General features: G+C 38.2%; 1 protein-coding gene and 4 long non-coding RNA genes across 7 annotated transcripts; 2 read left to right on the forward strand and 3 right to left on the reverse strand.

Annotated features, from left to right (window-relative positions):
• The first annotated feature begins 1,122 nt into the window (after positions 1-1,122).
• Positions 1,123-4,735, forward strand: LOC124311267. 2 transcript variants are annotated; one of them, XR_006909779.1, is made up of 6 exons: positions 1,123-1,218; positions 1,304-1,410; positions 2,085-2,287; positions 4,013-4,188; positions 4,293-4,434; positions 4,526-4,735. It is a non-coding gene; the product is annotated as an uncharacterized LOC124311267 (long non-coding RNA). The 2 variants fall into 2 exon arrangements; XR_006909778.1 differs by lacking the exon at positions 4,013-4,188.
• On the reverse strand, positions 2,661-3,405 carry LOC124311210. The gene is made up of 3 exons (XR_006909760.1): positions 3,285-3,405; positions 3,066-3,186; positions 2,661-2,939 (listed from the first exon to the last, which is right to left on the reverse strand). It is a non-coding gene; the product is annotated as an uncharacterized LOC124311210 (long non-coding RNA).
• A 79-nt stretch (positions 4,736-4,814) lies between the features above and the next one.
• LOC124311260 lies at positions 4,815-17,561 on the forward strand. Of its 2 annotated transcripts, XR_006909776.1 has the most exons (16): positions 4,815-5,527; positions 5,597-5,744; positions 7,464-7,679; positions 7,762-7,836; positions 10,310-10,666; positions 10,901-11,005; positions 11,966-12,239; positions 12,308-12,474; positions 12,530-12,697; positions 13,735-13,892; positions 13,953-14,045; positions 14,132-14,238; positions 14,907-15,109; positions 16,839-17,014; positions 17,119-17,260; positions 17,352-17,561. It is a non-coding gene; the product is annotated as an uncharacterized LOC124311260 (long non-coding RNA). The 2 variants fall into 2 exon arrangements; XR_006909777.1 differs by lacking the exons at positions 4,815-5,527; positions 5,597-5,744; positions 7,464-7,679; positions 7,762-7,836; positions 16,839-17,014 and adding an exon at positions 9,705-9,774.
• On the reverse strand, positions 8,559-9,334 carry LOC124311128 (adhesive plaque matrix protein-like). Its single transcript, XM_046775453.1, has 3 exons — positions 9,234-9,334; positions 9,033-9,146; positions 8,559-8,961 (listed from the first exon to the last, which is right to left on the reverse strand). The coding sequence occupies exons 1-3, from the start codon at positions 9,237-9,239 to the stop codon at positions 8,614-8,616; spliced, it is 468 nt and encodes a 155-aa protein (XP_046631409.1). The 5' UTR covers positions 9,240-9,334; the 3' UTR covers positions 8,559-8,613.
• Positions 15,484-16,228, reverse strand: LOC124311220. Its single transcript, XR_006909765.1, has 3 exons — positions 16,108-16,228; positions 15,889-16,009; positions 15,484-15,762 (listed from the first exon to the last, which is right to left on the reverse strand). It is a non-coding gene; the product is annotated as an uncharacterized LOC124311220 (long non-coding RNA).
• Positions 17,562-17,611: the final 50 nt, after the last annotated feature.

The following is a 17,611-nucleotide window of genomic DNA, read 5'->3' on the forward strand; positions in this document are numbered from 1 at the left end:
TGCGAAAAGACACTGGTAACTGACCTTAGAGGAAGAGGCAGTAGCGAGACGTGCAGTGAACAAAGACCAAAGATGGAATGCGGAATTTCAAGTTTTGGGGGTTTATATGGATAAAATTTTTTAGACAATTTGACCTCCTTCGCCATTGGTTGTAAAACTAGAAAATCCTGACAAATACTTCCTGCCGCCACATCCGCGCGTGGCAGGATTATCCTTCTCTTTCCAACTGTGGCGGCGAAGGATTAGGGGATTATGACTTGGGTTGTGTAATGGTGCAGAGTGGGCGTTATGTTTGACGAGATGATCGGTTTTTTAAATCTGGATAATCCATCGTGGATTTTCTTGTCGGGATCCCTCAAACATTAGTTGCCAAAACCTCGTCCATGTGACCTGCGATTGCCAAACGGCTCAATCTTGTAAATGGATGTCACTTAATTGACAATTCTTTTCTTATTTTTTTTGTTTCTTGAAGTTCATTATGTTGATCTGTATTGATCATGTTTTTATTAGGAGATCTGTTTCGTTCTTTGGCACAGTCGATGCTCCTTTTCCGACTTCAAATGTAATAACAATTACCAGTCTGTCCCCTTTTTACTTTATTCAACCTTTTCGTCTTTATTGTACAAACTTAAATCCTTCTCGTTGGTTTTATAGGGATTGTTTACATGTTTATATTTTCTTGAATAGAGAGGAAAAACTGAATGCCCCATTCCTTCTAAACGCTGTATTCATTAACCTAATAACTAATCAATTCAATTTATTTTAAAAGTTTTTTGAATTTTTCGCAAGTATGCAATGCCATGAACCCGAAACAACAACAACCTCCCCTCTACAGTTTTTATTCTTGCTTGAGCGGAATATTTTTTTTTCTGTAGAGAGATTAAATCTATTATTAATCCATTGAAGATTATCCAGGCGGAAGTACTCAATCGTCATTGCTGTCCAGAATCAACATCAGATTATTGGAAGATTTAGGTATTAACTTTGCGGTGTTTCTTCTCGTCTTTGCCAGCTTATCAGATAATCCAAAATATCCAGCCAGCTCAGCGTTTGACTTCTAAAAAGGTACCCAACTGAGAAATGTGATTGTTAAACGAAAAGTAATTTATATGATATCTGTATAAGCAAAGTTTGTAGAAACCCATAAGGAAGGACAGAAGGAAATGTTATAAAAACCACTTTGATTATAAAATTCAGGAGAAAAAAAAAGTTTTGCTGGTATGAAAATCGTATAGCATTTATGTTTTTCTTTTTCGCTTAATTAAAAATTCAATTTTTTTTGCTTTGTTTTCTCTCAATGCAGGCTTCGTTTACACCTTTCTCCCGTGGCAAAAACCATTCGATGCCGTAAGTTAGGACTACAGTGACCCAACGACACCAGCCCCTTGAAAGTGGCAGTCACGACATTAGGTATGAAAACCTGCTCACGCTATTGTCAATTATTAGTGGGTGAATCCCCTATCGTGCAGCTGCTGGCTTTAATTACTGTCAAGTGACAGTATTTAGTCATTTAGCAGACAGTACAGTCATTTAGCATTGCTGCTAAATGGAATTACATTAATTCCCTTGTAAACAAGGATTCTATCGACCAATCTCCCCTCTTTCTAACCTGTTTCGTTCAGTACGAACTAGCTTATCGCCGTTATTTGTTCAAGTTTGAAAGCGCATGCACATTTGCAATTCACATTTAATTAAATAAGTAATTGATTACCAATATGCAAATTTCAAAAATTTCAGCTAAAATTTTCCTCTGTTTGCACGAACGATGAATTATTCCGCTTTCCCGCACATTATGTATTTTAACTGTTTGATTACAGAAATTCTTTAAACGTGGTATTCAAGGATCTAAAGATATCCGGTTTTAGTATTTTAAAAATTAATGTTCTTTCCAAAAAATTGCAAACTTTTACAGAATCGAAATTTCACATACTGCATAAACAGTAGCATTACTTAACAAACCATCATAACAGAGAAATTTACTTAGTAATTTTTGATGTTGAAATGGACTCTCTGTCTCATTTTCAACTTTTCCTTGTTGTTTCTCTCAATATTTTCTGTAACCCATTTTTTAATTTTTTATTTAGATAATCAGCATTCCGTTTAACTGGAGAAACTATCGATGTCGGCCGAGTATCTCTTCTTCTCCATTTTTTAAATGTCCTCGTGTCACACCCATGTGAGTGTGGGTGTATTCATGAGGACCCCTTTTTCTCGCCTGGTGGATTCAACTCTTCAGCGAATGAAACACTTGTGTATGGATGCCTGGCCATATTTCCAAGGCTTAAAGGTAGGACAAATGTGTCTCTATTCTTCCTTTTTAACTATTTAGTGGCGTTGACTATTGTTAGGCCTACATAGTACGGAGTACGATTATTCCTGAGCTGTGGTGTTGAATGAGGCTGTTTTATCTTTCCATTTTTGTTTGTTCAGTTAGGGTTCGTTAGATAACTCATTTGTAGAACGACTGCAGATCAAACCCAATTTTGTACCTCACAATTTTGTCTGCGTGTAAATAATGAAATTCAAAAAATTTTTAACTTTGAACACTTCAAGCGAAGTGCGATTATAGAAAATATCATGATCAAGAGGAACCTGCCGCCACATCGGCACCTCCTCGTTAATCGTTAATAGTAAAAGAAGCCAGTTATTGTAGAACGAAGTAGTTTATGATGTAAAGTGTATTTTTTTCGTTTAACTGAGATTCTTACAAAAGAGACGGACATGACAAGTCTTGATAGAACTCAATTAATAAAACTTGGGATATAAAAGGAAATGATAAAATAAGGACGAATGATTTTTCTTAGAAGTCGTCCGTATCTAGTGACATGCGTTACTACGGTAGGTTACACCTGATGATGTTTAACCCTTACAGCAACGGCCACCGTTGCAGGTCTTGTAGATCACATTGCTCGAGCACTGGGTGCTGTTGCTGCAAGAACCTGTAAGAAAACATAATCCCATTATTCGTCTCCAAAGCATTGAGATTTATAGATTTCGTCAAGCCTTGATTGGTGTATCCAGCGTCATTTATAACTTATTTTTAAACGAAGAGCGTGGTAACTTACTGAACAAGCGACAGTAGAACAAGAACTGGTCTCCCGGCTCGTCGGAATTAGCGGGTTCATCTTCAGTGGGTGCCGAGTTGGTGTAGACGACGGCCATCACAGCCAAGACGCAAGCAAAGAGCTTTAAAAGATTGACGGGAAAAACAAAAACACAACATTTTAAAAAAGATTTGAAGAAGAGATTGAACTAATTTAGTTATTGTGGAAATTAATACTTACAAAAAATTTCTGGAACATTTTGGGTTATCGCTGCAACTGATGCTGGACGAGTTGTGATGATAAGCTCAGAGAAAGAGCCGGCTTTTTATGCTCACATTTTCTCTACTCAGGTCCCATAGACTGAATATTTCATTTGCATTTAATCACTAAAACCAATATTTGTTTATCCCAATTAGGGCAGAGCTGCTGCTCATATATTGTCTTTGTTGATTTAACGAATATTTTATTGACACAAATGGATCTAGATATTTATATTCTACCTACTAACACCAATCTAATCTACGTATGTCTCTAACACTTTATCCTCTTATTAAACAGCTTTCCGGATCCACGTGCCAGGGGTGTCTGTGCTGACGTAGTGACGTCAGCACAGACTTTAGGAAGGTCTCCGCTTATTTGTCTGACCCAGATAGCTTTACAAAAAACAATTTCCCGAATTTTTTTTTTTCCTGGTCGGTCTTTGGGATAGATTATCGTCGATTGTCTCACTAGATAACCTTTACAACTATAGTCATCTAACGCTAATTGGTCATTCATGCAGAAATTTAAAAAATGCCTTAAATTTGGTCCAATGGTAATGCAGAGTATATGCATAAGCAGAATCATCCAAGTCGCCATATACACAATAGTTCACCGCGTACGGGTCACTATTAGCTCTCGTCATTATTGATTAATATGTCTAAGGTTTCAGCTATTGTAATTGCCGTGCACTTTTCTCTCCTCTTTAGTCTTTTCTTTCCGATTATGATAATAACGAACGGACGGCACGTAATATAACGCACAAGTATGTTGCCATCCTCCTCGTCTGTCCCCCCAACAGCCAAAAGAGAAGACCTATAGGGGCAAAACGGGGCTAAATAAGACCTATAACTTGTTGCTATTTTGTGTCCGAGATATGCATCTTGTTTGTCTTTTCCCCTATACATTCTTAGACATGACCGAAGTTTTATTCGCTGGTTCTCGCAGTGCTTTTGTAACGATTTTGTTTGCCTATTTCTTATATTCTAGATGAGAGCCAGAGGAGAAATAGAATGAAAGCTCGAAAAATTGATGGGACAAGGTGTCGAACTCTACTCTCGCCAGCCTTTAGCGTCGAACGTTATCATCCTTAAATCTCTCAACGCATCTCCACTGCCTGGTTAGTTAAAGGGTATTTAATTTCGTAAAAAAAAAATTCTAATTACATAGGGTTTTTTCGTTCAGCGTTCGCCATCAATGAATGAATGAATTTTTTTAAATAGAAAAGTTAAACTTCATTTTAATTTAGTTTATCGTCGCTGCTCTCTTGGCCGTTGCTGCCGCCGCTCCTTCCGGCTACCAATCAACCCATAGAGATTCCAGTTACATGACGTCTCCCATCTACGGTTCTAACAACAAGGACAGCAAATATGGCGGAATCACCATCACCAGCCAACACGACGTCCGCAATCTCGACGGAAGCAGCAAATGAGGGCAAGTCCTCATTCTTTAATTTATAAAGAAAAATAATATGATACATTTACAAATTATTCTGTTAATTTTGCAGCTACTCTGGATCCGACTACAAACTCCCGTGAGGAATCACAGGTGCAAAAGAAGATGCAAGGTACCAGTGGTACCGTACCACAGAACCACTTATGGGGACGTTTATGGCAGCACCAAAGAACTGGGTTTCTCGCGAAGGAGAAAAATTCACTGTGACATGGACCACCGAAAACGGATTTCAGCCAAGAGTTGCCCGTTGCTCCCGTCCACGTTTACGAGCTCCCAGTTACCCCTACCCTCCCTTATTACCGCAGAGGGGCAGGTAGCAAAACCTAAAATACCTTTTTATTAGATTGTTTATGAATTTTTCGTGTTTTATTTACCTTAAGCTACCATGATCCCTGACAAAGTTTGATTAATTAAATTAAAATTCTTAAGATTCGTTGGAGTTCTATTTTGATTTACAAACGATTCCCTCTTGGCAATTTAGCTTATTTGGACAGTGGAGATAGGCGCTACATCATACCCAAATCATACATACTACCTACATCATACCATTTTGTCCATTTATGATTATGAAATCTTATGATTCATGTTTTTGTCTGTTGAATAACTTGGAATTTTTTCACAATTTTAGTGTAACCACCTTTTTCATATTCATGCAACCTTGCCCACTCCCCCTCCTATTGTTATTATTCAAAATGGACGCTGACTTGTTGACAGTGCGTTAATTAACTTGTGACGGTATGATTGTTTCGAGAGTTATTCACTGCATTTTGGTAATTAACTTTTGATTAATGATTATTTGCATATCTAAGGTTATTTATCTGGTTTTTATTGTATCATAGGAGTTTTTGATTAACTTAATCGCTGTAAATCTGTGCAACAAGCAGAGAAAGTGGTTTAACAAGACCTTCCCGGTTCACCCATCGTGTCATTTCACAATTATTTGTGGTTTTTTATACGAGGTCATTGGGCCTATGACACCGACTCCAGGTACAGGAAAACATTTAATGCAGTGAGCGTTTTGTGATAGATGATTCCCAACTTGGGTGGGTCAACTTACCCACCACGATTTCCAGGTTAGGAAAGGCGAAGGGTATTAAAATGAAATCTGTACTCTGTAGGAAGAAACCTCCTTTGTAAAATTCCTCGCAAAGGAAATTGTTTGCCACTGCTAATAGAAGTCCCTGGGAAAAATAGAAGTAAAAGTCCAATTCAATAGAAGAATCCAATTCAAATAAAAGTCCCTGTCCCCAGCTAGAATAAAGAAATCATCTCGGAATTCAAGCAAATTTGTTTCTGTAACTCCTTAACCAAGAAGATGTCTCACCTGACCATTTATGTGAATTTGCAGTACAATTCTAATCTTTCAGTTTGACTGATTGCTAGCTTAATATTTTACCCTATCGAGTAATTAATCTAGACCAACCGGAAGTTGCAGCTCGTTCACATCAAATTTACTTTTTTCAACGGGGGGTGGCCGCTCCCTAAACCACGACATTTTCTTCCTGCATTACTATTTTCTTACATTTCCACGATTCCGATTAAAAATCTCCGTTGCGACAGCATTGTTTGACATAGCCTACTCTATATAGGAAGCCGAAAGGTTTGGCCTTTTTTGTGAAGCCAATTTGGGTTCCCTTCCTCTTATTTGGCTCCGCCCTAAGTGGACCCACGGGAGCCAATTTATCGTCTAGTGGCGATATTTGAAAACACGGATTTGTTTACGTTTCTATCGATATCATTGTTAAATGGCTACGAAGGGCCATTCACTAAACAATAATGTCCACCGTTCCATGTAACATTGTCATGAAATCCCTCACGGCAACATATTAATGGTGCGTTCATAAATTACAGGGTAATCGTAATCCCCCCAAACCATAACATTCGAAATTTCGGAGGGCGTGTCATTATTTCGCTCACCAGATGGCCCCCCTGGGTCCACTTGGAAGATGCGAAATCGGAGGAAAGGTGAGCAAAGTAGGCTTCACTTTTCCAACACGCGAGAGATATCCTTCCTTTCAGCTTCCTATATAGAGTAGGCTATGTGTTTGAGGGAAGGTACACGCCACCTGATGGCGTGGAATGGAAACGATTGTGTTCCACTGTGGAGTCGAACTCAGGACCTAAGGTGCTCCAGACTACCGAGCGATAACTTATCTGATTCCCCTACCCGTTCCAAGCGTAATTTCTTTTAATTGCGACATAATTTCTGAAATGTGGCATTTAATTAGCGCAAAAAAAAAATAAAAGTGTGAAGGAAATTGATACTTTTCGGCCACCTGCTAGTTTTACTAACAAATAGGAGAGAAAAAAATGAAAAATGAAAACTGCTTTCGTTCTCATTTGGGAATCGAACTCTAACTCAGGAGTAGTCTGATCATCAAGCGATGTCTTATCCGGGTCACCCATTCTATCCACAGATTAATTTCTTTTATTTTCCATAAATATTTTGTCATCTAATTAAATGCTTGACAGTTATTTCAGAAGAATTTTTTAACTCAACATTAAAAGGCATTTCAGTTGAATATTTGAGACATGGTGGCCAAGTTAATATTATGACTGGGTTATCGACACGTGAAAGCGAATTCACGTCCGAGAGTTGCGTAACTGCTATTCTGCATTCCTTTCACTCGCTTTTACTCCACTGACTGCCAATTTTGTGTAGCCCAACGTGTTGTGATAATGATTTTATTGTATCTTTTGTATTAGGTTTTAACTGAACGAAAAATTCTACGAAACCGACTAAAACTGAATCGTCAATTCTTTGAACTCGCCAGGAAAGTTACGTAATGGATAAACGAGTTCGTTCTTCAAGAATTGTGAGAATTCGCTTTTGCCCACGTGAGTTAGGAACTTTAAAGAGACGGCACCTCCAAGTAAATCACGACGCTGTAGCTGTACGGCTGTAGTTGCTGCTTTCCTAATGTGAGTGCGCGTTCATTTTTTTTTTTTTTTTAATTGAAAATCAAATAATTTTTTTACAAGTTTTTTTTCTTTTCTTTTTAAGAAATGCTGATTTTGAGGCAACGCTGCGTTTTTTTTTTGACATGGTACAGGATTGACAGCCTCGAGCTTCAACAAGGTATCGTGCAAGCTTCTCTTTTTGTTACGGGAGCTTTCCTTGGTTCATGGGGTTAGCAAAGAACTTGGAAGATTTACCTAGGCTGACAACGTGACATACCTTATCTAGGCTATATTATTTGCTTTGCGTATGTGATTGTGACTCACCACCCTACTTTGTGCATCATACTGTCGAACACAAAAGTGAAACAAATTCGTTAATGCTTATAGCCTTATAGGTTACCTTAAAATAGAGATGAAACAAGTTCAAAGGAACCTCCGGATGAGATTAAACAGCAAAAGCCATGTGCGACTGACTTGCAGAAAGTGCCGTTACGTACTTGGTTCAAAAATTGATTGTCGAGAATATTTTTTGAAAGATTCAAACACGTGAAGAGTATAAATGGTCGCCGAAAAATCAAAGGCGATAAGATAAGAAAAATATAGAAATGGCGAGCGTTATCAACTCAGTTGTCAAATGCCGAGTAGTGATTGGTTTTGTTAGAGTATTGATACAGTATGTTTCGCAAGTAAATCGTTGTGTCGTTTTCGTTCATTCGACAGCCTCAAAAGTGGAGGCAAAAGTGAAATTGGGTTGGATTTCTTTTTCGCCAAATTCGCGGTCGTTGAATTATCATTAAGAAAAGAGCAAAATAGGGGAACTCTTCGTGCTAAACAAGGAAAAGAAGAAAACCGAAGAGAAAGAAATAATCAACTAACTGTAGAAAGTAGAAAACTGGTTGGTTGAATGTTTTACTTTTTTATATTTATAAATTTTAAATTACAGAAATATATTCACTTAATATTTGGGGTAAGCCGGAGCTGGGTATGCGGGCTTGTAGGCGGGTTTGTATGCGGGGTAAGCGGGGTAAGAAGAGGGATAAGCTGGGCTGGGGTAGGCAGCAGCGGGCTTGTATGCCGATGGCTTGTACTCGGGGTATTTGGCATCTCCGTCGTATTTGACGTCGGCGACGTATCCGCTGTAGTCGTCGGCCTTGTAGGTGACCGTCTGGGTCCGGCCGTCGGGCAGGAGGGTGCGGTAAGAGCCGGACACGTAGCCCTTGTCATCGGCCGTCTCCTGGTGGGCGTAGTCGTTGTAGGTGTAGTCGTCCTTTACGGCCCAGGCGAAGCTGTATGGCATTGGGGCCTGCAGGAATTCATTTAAAACAGGCCAAAACTTAATCGACAGTTAATGAAATAAAATATGGTGATACTTACGTAATCGTAAGACTTGCTGTAAGATGGGTAAGCTGGGGTTGGGTAGGCCGGTTTGGGGTAGTAAGCATTTGAGGCCACAGTGGCAATCAAGGCGGCGGCGAGAACGATCAAAACCTTTCAATACATTTTTCAGATTGAATTCAGATCATTTTAAAAAAACTTAGACGATTGTATAGTCGATGGAAGTGGACGAGCTTATACCTGCATGTTGATTCAAGTGTTTGGTTGTTGTACAACTGATAACTTTGAGATTTTGGGCTTCTGTTTTTATACCTGGTGCTGTGGGGCCTACCTCAGCATCTGGCCATTACTTTTTCTTTTTCAAGTGATGCACGACGAGCATTTTCGCACGGATAAGATTATTCACGCACATATAGGGATAGAACTTTTGCTCTCGTAAAACTGGGTGGGGCCTCCGTTTGGGTTATTTTGCCCTTGTGATGAATTTCGAAGCTCATCTGACCTCATTTTCACTCTTCATTGGCTTGATCGCCAATTTTTCAAGTACCCGATTTCATTCCGAAAAACGGTTCCTCCTACACTTTCGTTCAATCACAAGTTTTCATTTTCTAGCCTTTATTATCGTGATAAAGATCAAATTTTAGTGACTGAAGTGAGATTCATCTTATTGTTTGGATTGTGCCCCTGACGGTCGTCGACAGTTACCGTTCACTTGGTAACACTATAGGCGATCCAATCTAAAGCCCAGTGTGCAGCCAATGAAGTAGGAGCGTGAGCCCAGGTCATTTACCATTCCAAACACCTTCCCTTTTTATGGTTCATTAAAATAATTTTATTGCAATTTCTTTTGAATCCACTGACGATTGACGAACCGACTGATATCCATTAATCATTTAGTAAAGTAACACAAATGAGTAGACTAAAGGACAAAAATGACTTATAGAAACTGATTTGCGGTAGTATTGAATTCACGCACCCGCACCGTGTTTTCATCTTTCGGCTTTGTCATCGTCGACCTTCACATGGTCGGTGTGCTACTGTGGGCGGCCAACTCTTTCCCTGTAGTTTTCTTGGCTGGAAATATGAAAAAGAAAACTTTAAAAAAAATATGTATGTAGAGCAAGGTCTTTCTTCTCCGGCGTTCTCCCCATTGGAATGTACACTACTTACTACGTACTGCTAACTTTTTAAGTTATGAATTCTGAATTCAGACATCATGTTTGTTTGTTCTGTGAAAACCTTATCACCCACTTCTGGTTCCTGATGTGACGCGAATTGTTCAACTGAATCTTTCAATTACAATTTTCAAATTACAGGGAATTAGCGCCATTCCATCCCAAAGGTCCACACCATCTAGTGAAGAAGAAAACAAATACGAAATGCTGCCATCTAGCAATAAAAAGAAAATGCATACACCGAAGTGACGGAACAATAAGTAGCAACCAACATGGCAGCGTCCGGCGTGGTGTGAATTGTGAATGTTGTCACAGTTCTAGGATTTGTCGTTCTATCGTGCTTTTAAGTTTTAACTACCTGTGACTTATTTTCCTTGCATTGAATAACTTAAGGTGTTATTTAGTCTAGTCTTTCAGTAACTAAGCTTAGAAAAGCACCAGTGGAACATGTGATTAGCAGCAAGAGTTGGAATGAAGAATAGTTCAGCAGGCCTACAAGTAAATATGTTTTGAAACCATATATTTTCTTCTCTTTAGTGTGGCATAGAATTTATTTGTGAGGAAAACAAAACCTTAAGAATATTCAAAGAATTCAGCAGCCTGTGTCCTTGTTCATGGTTGTTATCGTGTTCAGAGTTCGAGTAATCCATTATATTACATGCTGTACTATCAGAAAATATAGATAGCTTTAATTTAATGTACCATTGGTGTCCAAATACCTTTTTATTTCAGTTGGACAACTCTGACAACGAGGATTTTTTGTGAGTTGCTGTTGATTTCAATCTCCAAAGTCAGAATTTCTTAGAAATAAATTACTTGATACATCAGTCTTCAATGGTAAGAATATCTAATATATTAGTTTGTGTCCCTTTAATTTAGGCTCACAGATGACATGACTTGTGGACTGAAGCATTAAACATATTGCAAATGAGACTATAGTATTGACGTATATGACCGAGTGGTTAACACGTCGGGGATGTGAGAATTAGCGGCTCCGGAGGAGGCCACAACGAGGACGATTTGGGTCACTCGGGCGAATCCATGGTTCGATTTTCAGATTTTGTTGAATTAGAAAGTGAAAGACAACAAATTTCTGCCTTATTTGGTATTGTCGCGTTGAAATATTTTTGCTCTTAACTTTCTTTTTCTCTAAATATTGAATGTGAAATCCATTTACAGATAGTCTCTATTCTGTGATGATGGGTTCAATACCAGCTGACTTTAAATCAAACATTTTTTTCGATTCCGAAAATCCCCCTTTAAATTTATCTTAAAAAAATTAGGCCTTAGCAGTTAGCATCCTCATAATTCATTTTTTAATTATTTTCGAAATGTTTCGAAGATTTAAATTCAAATGCTACGACAAATAATTCAATTGTGAAATTTGGTAGGGAATAATTTATTTTGATTGATTGAATTAGGATACATTTGCTATTAGAATAATTAGTAAATTGTCTGTTTACTAAATTAGTAGATTTGATGAATAACAACGGCAATACCGATAACCCCTTGGCATTCATTTGTTCCCGATGAATGTCACTATTTATTAGCCATTAAAAATGTAGGTAATTAATTCACCAACCTTTTAAAACAAGATAAAAGCTTTAAGCTATGTTAGATATGTTGGTTTGTAAGATATGTTTGGTGATTTATTGGATTGTCAATTATGCGTCAAATATGAAATTTACTAACATGACTGATAATGAAACTGATTTGTTGTTTCAGGTGAATAATAACAATAAGATGAGGAATACGGATCAGAAACAATGTTGGAGTAAAATGTTTGATTTGTCATAGAAGTTGGATAGAAAGGAGGAGAGTGTTCCCAGTTGTTCCAGTAGTAGGAGGAATAGTCTTGCTGCTGTGGTTGCTGCTCCGTTCGGAATCCATTCGAGTTATTGAAATTGGACTGGGGACTAACGACGTCTTGTGGACAGCTGGTAGCAAGCCATTCGGATTGAAGTGGAGACGACGATGATGATTCGGACGTCGAGTAGTTGATTGGTTCCACGGGTGGAACTGCCGGAGGATCCGAATAAAATCCAGGAGTTGGGAGGACTTGAGTTGAAACGTAAGTATCTGAAAATTTAAAACAAAAGACGTTAGTAAATTATTCACAGAAATTTCTTCATCCAATAGAGACTAACCTTGTCGACTTTGACGAGAAACGTATGGCGGTGATCGACGATGTTGGCGATTTGTTTCGCGAGTTGAAGTTGCGGTTCTTGAAGATCCAAGTTGGCGTGCACGTCGACGGCGATTCTGAAACCACCACTGATGCAATCAATAAGAGAAATTCATTTGAGGTAATTAATTTAAAAAAGTAAAAATCAAAATGCCATACCATAATCGATTTCTCAGAGACGCCAATCAACTGGGCGATGCGTCGGCGACCTTCTCGATTGGGAAACGGATCTCTGTTGAACTCTGCGTCGAGTAGCTCCAGCTGGACCTCGTCGTAAAAGTGGCGCTGACGACCGGATGCTGAAGAAGACTTCGTGGTGGAAACAACGGGATAATAATCTGAAAGTAAGAAAGTAACGTTAAAACATTTCCTTCGTAAATAAGTGATTTGAGTGAAGAAAGAAAGTAAATTACCGTAACTATCCATAGTTAAAGAGTCAACGATACAACTTAAGCACTTAATTAATTAAACTAATGTGAACGACTACGAACAGACACTGGTAACTGACCTTAGAGGAGCGAGACGTGTAGTGAACAAAGACCAAAGATGGAATGCGGAATTTCACGTTTTGGGGGTTTATATGGATAAAATTTTTTAGACAATTTGACCTCCTTCGCCATTGGTTGGAAAACTAGAAAATCCTGACAAATACTTCCTGCCGCCGCAACCGCGCGTGGCAGGATTATCCTTCTCTTTCCAACTGTGGCGGCGAAGGATTAGGGGATTATGACTTGGGTTATGTAATGGTGCGGAGTGGGCGTTATGTTTGACGAGATGATCGGTTTTTTAAATCTGGATAATCCATCGTGGATTTTCTTGTCGGGATCCCTCAAACATTAGTTGCCAAAACCTCGTCCATGTGACCTGCGATTGCCAAACGGCTCAATCTTGTAAATGGATGTCACTTAATTGACAATTCTTCTCTTATTTTTTTGTTTCTTGAAGTTCATTATGTTGATCTGTATTGATCATATTTTTATTAGGAGATCTGTTTCGTTCTTTGGCACAGTCGATGCTCCTTTTCCGACTTCAAATGTAATAACAATTACCAGTCTGTTCCCTTTTTAATTTATTCAACCTTTTCGTCTTTATTGTACAAACTTAAATCCTTCTCGTTGGTTTTATAGGGATTGTTTACATGTTTATATTTTCTTGAATAGAGAGGAAAAACTGAATGCCCCATTCTCTCTAAACGCTGTATTCATTAACCTAATAACTAATCAATTCAATTTATTTTAAAAGTTTTTTGAATTTTTCGCAAGTATGCAATGCCATGAACCCGAAACAACAACAACCTCCCCTCTACAGTTTTTATTCTTGCTTGAGCGGAATATTTTTTTTTTCTGTGAGAGAGATTAAATCTATTATTAATCCATTGAAGATTATCCAGGCGGAAGTACTCAATCGTCATTGCTGTCCAGAATCAACATCAGATTATTGGAAGATTTAGGTATTAACCTTGCGGTGTTTCTTCTCGTCTTTGCCAGCTTATCAGATAATCCAAAATATCCAGCCAGCTCAGCGTTTGACTTCTCAAAGGTACCCAACTGAGAAATGTGATTGTTAAACGAAAAGTAATTTATATGATATCTGTATAAGCAAAGTTTGTAGAAACCCAAAAGGAAGGACAGAAAGAAATGTTATAAAAACCACTTTGATTATAAAATTCAGGAGAAAAAAAAGGTTTTGCTGGTATGAAAATCGTATAGCATTTATGTTTTTCTTTTTCGCTTAATTAAAAATTCAAATTTTTTTTGCTTTGTTTTCTCTCAATGCAGGCTTCGTTTACACCTTTCTCCCGTGGCAAAAACCATTCGATGCCGTAAGTTAGGACTACAGTGACCCAACGACACCAGCCCCTTGAAGGTGGCAGTCACGACATCAGGTATGAAAACCTGCTCACGCTATTGTCAATTATTAGTGGGTGAATCCCCTATCGTGCAGCTGCTGGCTTTAATTACTGTCAAGTGACAGTATTTAGTCATTTAGCAGACAGTACAGTCATTTAGCAGTGCTGCTAAATGAAATTGCAGCATTAATTCCCTTGTAAACAAGGATTCTATTGACCAATTTCCCCTCTTTCTAACCTGTTTCGTTCAGTACGAACTAGCTTATCGCCGTTATTTGTTCAAGTTTGAAAGCGCATGCACATTTGCAATTCACATTTAATTTAATAAGTAATTGATTAATACCAATTGCAAATTTCAAAAATGTCAGCTAAAATTTTCCTCTGTTTGCACGAACGATGAATTATTCCGCTTTCCCGCACATTATGTATTTTAACTCTAACTGTTTGATTACAGAAATTCTTTAAACGTGGTATTCAAGGATCTAAAGATATCCGGTTTTAGTATTTTAAAAATTAATGTTCTTTCAAAAAATTGCAAACTTTTACATACTGCATTAACAGTAGCATTACTTAACAAACCATCATAACAGAGAAATTTACTTAGTAATTTTTTATGTTGAATTGGACTCTCTGTCTCATTTTCAACTTTTCCTTGTTGTTTCTCTCAATATTTTCTGTAACCCATTTTTTAATTTTTTATTTAGATAATCAGCATTCCGTTTAACTGGAGAAACTATCGATGTCGGCCGAGTATCTCTTCTTCTCCATTTTTTAAATGTCCTCGTGTCACACCCATGTGAGTGTGGGTGTATTCATGAGGACCCCTTTTTCTCGCCTGGTGGATTCAACTCTTCAGCGAATGAAACACTTGTGTATGGATGCCTGGCCATATTTCCAAGGCTTAAAGGTAGGACAAAATGTGTCTCTATTCTTCCTTTTTAACTATTTAGTGGCGTTGACTATTGTTAGGCCTACATAGTACGGAGTACGATTATTCCTGAGCTATGGTGTTGAATGAGGCTGTTTTATCTTTCCATTTTTGTTTGTTCAGTTAGGGTTCGTTAGATAACTCATTTGTAGAACGACTGCAGATCAAACCCAATTTTGTACCTCACAATTTTGTCTGCGTGTAAATAATGAAATTCAAAAAATTTTTAACTTTGAACACTTCAAGCGAAGTGCGATTATAGAAAATATCATGATCAAGAGGAACCTGCCGCCACATCGGCACCTCCTCGTTAATCGTTAATAGTAAAAGAAGCCAGTTATTGTAGAACGAAGTAGTTTATGATGTAAAGTGTATTTTTTTCGTTTAACTGAGATTCTTACAAAAGAGACGGACATGACAAGTCTTGATAGAACTCAATTAATAAAACTTGGGATATAAAAGGAAATGATAAAATAAGGACGAATGATTTTTCTTAGAAGTGGTCCGTATCTAGTGACATGCGTTACTACGGTAGGTTACACCTGATGATGTTTAACCCTTACAGCAACGGCCACCGTTGCAGGTCTTGTAGATCACATTGCTCGAGCACTGGGTGCTGTTGCTGCAAGAACCTGTAAGAAAACATAATCCCATTATTCGTCTCCAAAGCATTGAGATTTATAGATTTCGTCAAGCCTTGATTGGTGTATCCAGCGTCATTTATAACTTATTTTTAAACGAAGAGCGTGGTAACTTACTGAACAAGCGACAGTAGAACAAGAACTGGTCTCCCGGCTCGTCGGAATTAGCGGGTTCATCTTCAGTGGGTGCCGAGTTGGTGTAGACGACGGCCATCACAGCCAAGACGCAAGCAAAGAGCTTTAAAAGATTGACGGGAAAAACAAAAACACAACATTTTAAAAAAGATTTGAAGAAGAGATTGAACTAATTTAGTTATTGTGGAAATTAATACTTACAAAAAATTTCTGGAACATTTTGGGTTATCGCTGCAACTGATGCTGGACGAGTTGTGATGATAAGCTCAGAGAAAGAGCCGGCTTTTTATGCTCACATTTTCTCTACTCAGGTCCCATAGACTGAATATTTCATTTGCATTTAATCACTAAAACCAATATTTGTTTATCCCAATTAGGGCAGAGCTGCTGCTCATATATTGTCTTTGTTGATTTAACGAATATTTTATTGACACAAATGGATCTAGATATTTATATTCTACCTACTAATCACCAATCTAATATACGTATGTCTCTAACTCTCTATCCTCTTATTAAACAGCTTTCCGGATCCACGTGCCAGGGGTGTCTGTGCTGACGTAGTGACGTCAGCACAGACTTTAGGAAGGTCTCCGCTTATTTGTCTGACCCAGTTAGCTTTACAAAAAACAATTTCCCGAATTTTTTTTTTTCCTGGTCGGTCTTTGGGATAGTTTATCGTCGATTGTCTCACTAGATAACCTTTACAACTATAGCCATCTAACGCTAATTGGTCATTCACGCAGAAATTTAAAAAATGCCTTAAATTTGGTCCAATGGTAATGCAGAGAGTATAAGGATAAGCAGAATCATCCAAGTCGCCATATACACAATAGTTCACCGCGTACGGGTCACTATTAGCTTTCTTCATTGTTGATTAATATGTCTAAGGTTTCAGCTATTTTAATTGCCGTGCACTTTTCTCTCCTCTTTAGTCTTTTCTTTCCGATTATGATAATAACGAACGGACGGCACGTAATATAACGCACAAGTATGTTGCCATCCTCCTCGTCTGTCCCCCCAACAGCCAAAAGAGAAGACCTATAGGGGCAAAACGGGGCTAAATAAGACCTATAACTTGTTGCTATTTTGTGTCCGAGATATGCATCTTGTTTGTCTTTTCCCCTATACATTCTTAGACATGACCGAAGTTTTATTCGCTGGTTCTCGCAGTGCTTTTGTAACGATTTTGTTTGCCTATTTCTTATATTCTAGATGAGAGCCAGAGGAGAAATAGAATGAAAGCTCGAAAAATTGATGGGACAAGGTGTCGAACTCTACTCTCGCCAGCCTTTAGCGTCGAACGTTATCATCCTTAAATCTCTCAACGCATCTCCACTGCCTGGTTAGTTAAAGGGTATTTAATTTCGTAAAAAAAAAATTCTAATTACATAGGGTTTTTTCGTTCAGCGTTCGCCATCAATGAATGAATGAATTTTTTTAAATAGAAAAGTTAAACTTCATTTTAATTTAGTTTATCGTCGCTGCTCTCTTGGCCGTTGCTGCCGCCGCTCCTTCCGGCTACCAATCAACCCATAGAGATTCCAGTTACATGACGTCTCCCATCTACGGTTCTAACAACAAGGACAGCAAATATGGCGGAATCACCATCACCAGCCAACACGACGTCCGCAATCTCGACGGAAGCAGCAAATGAGGGCAAGTCCTCATTCTTTAATTTATAAAGAAAAATAATATGATACATTTA

The sequence above is a fragment of the Daphnia pulicaria genome, chromosome 1 (assembly GCF_021234035.1).
Source record: "Daphnia pulicaria isolate SC F1-1A chromosome 1, SC_F0-13Bv2, whole genome shotgun sequence".
Taxonomy (NCBI): Eukaryota; Metazoa; Arthropoda; class Branchiopoda; order Diplostraca; family Daphniidae; genus Daphnia; species Daphnia pulicaria.

Bases quoted from the DNA above. Each gene is read 5' to 3' on its own strand.
- LOC124311128 (XM_046775453.1), bottom strand. The intron at 8,962-9,032 runs GTAAGTATCACC...GAATTCCTGCAG, and splicing joins ACAGCAAGTCTTACGATTAC to GCCCCAATGCCATACAGCTT.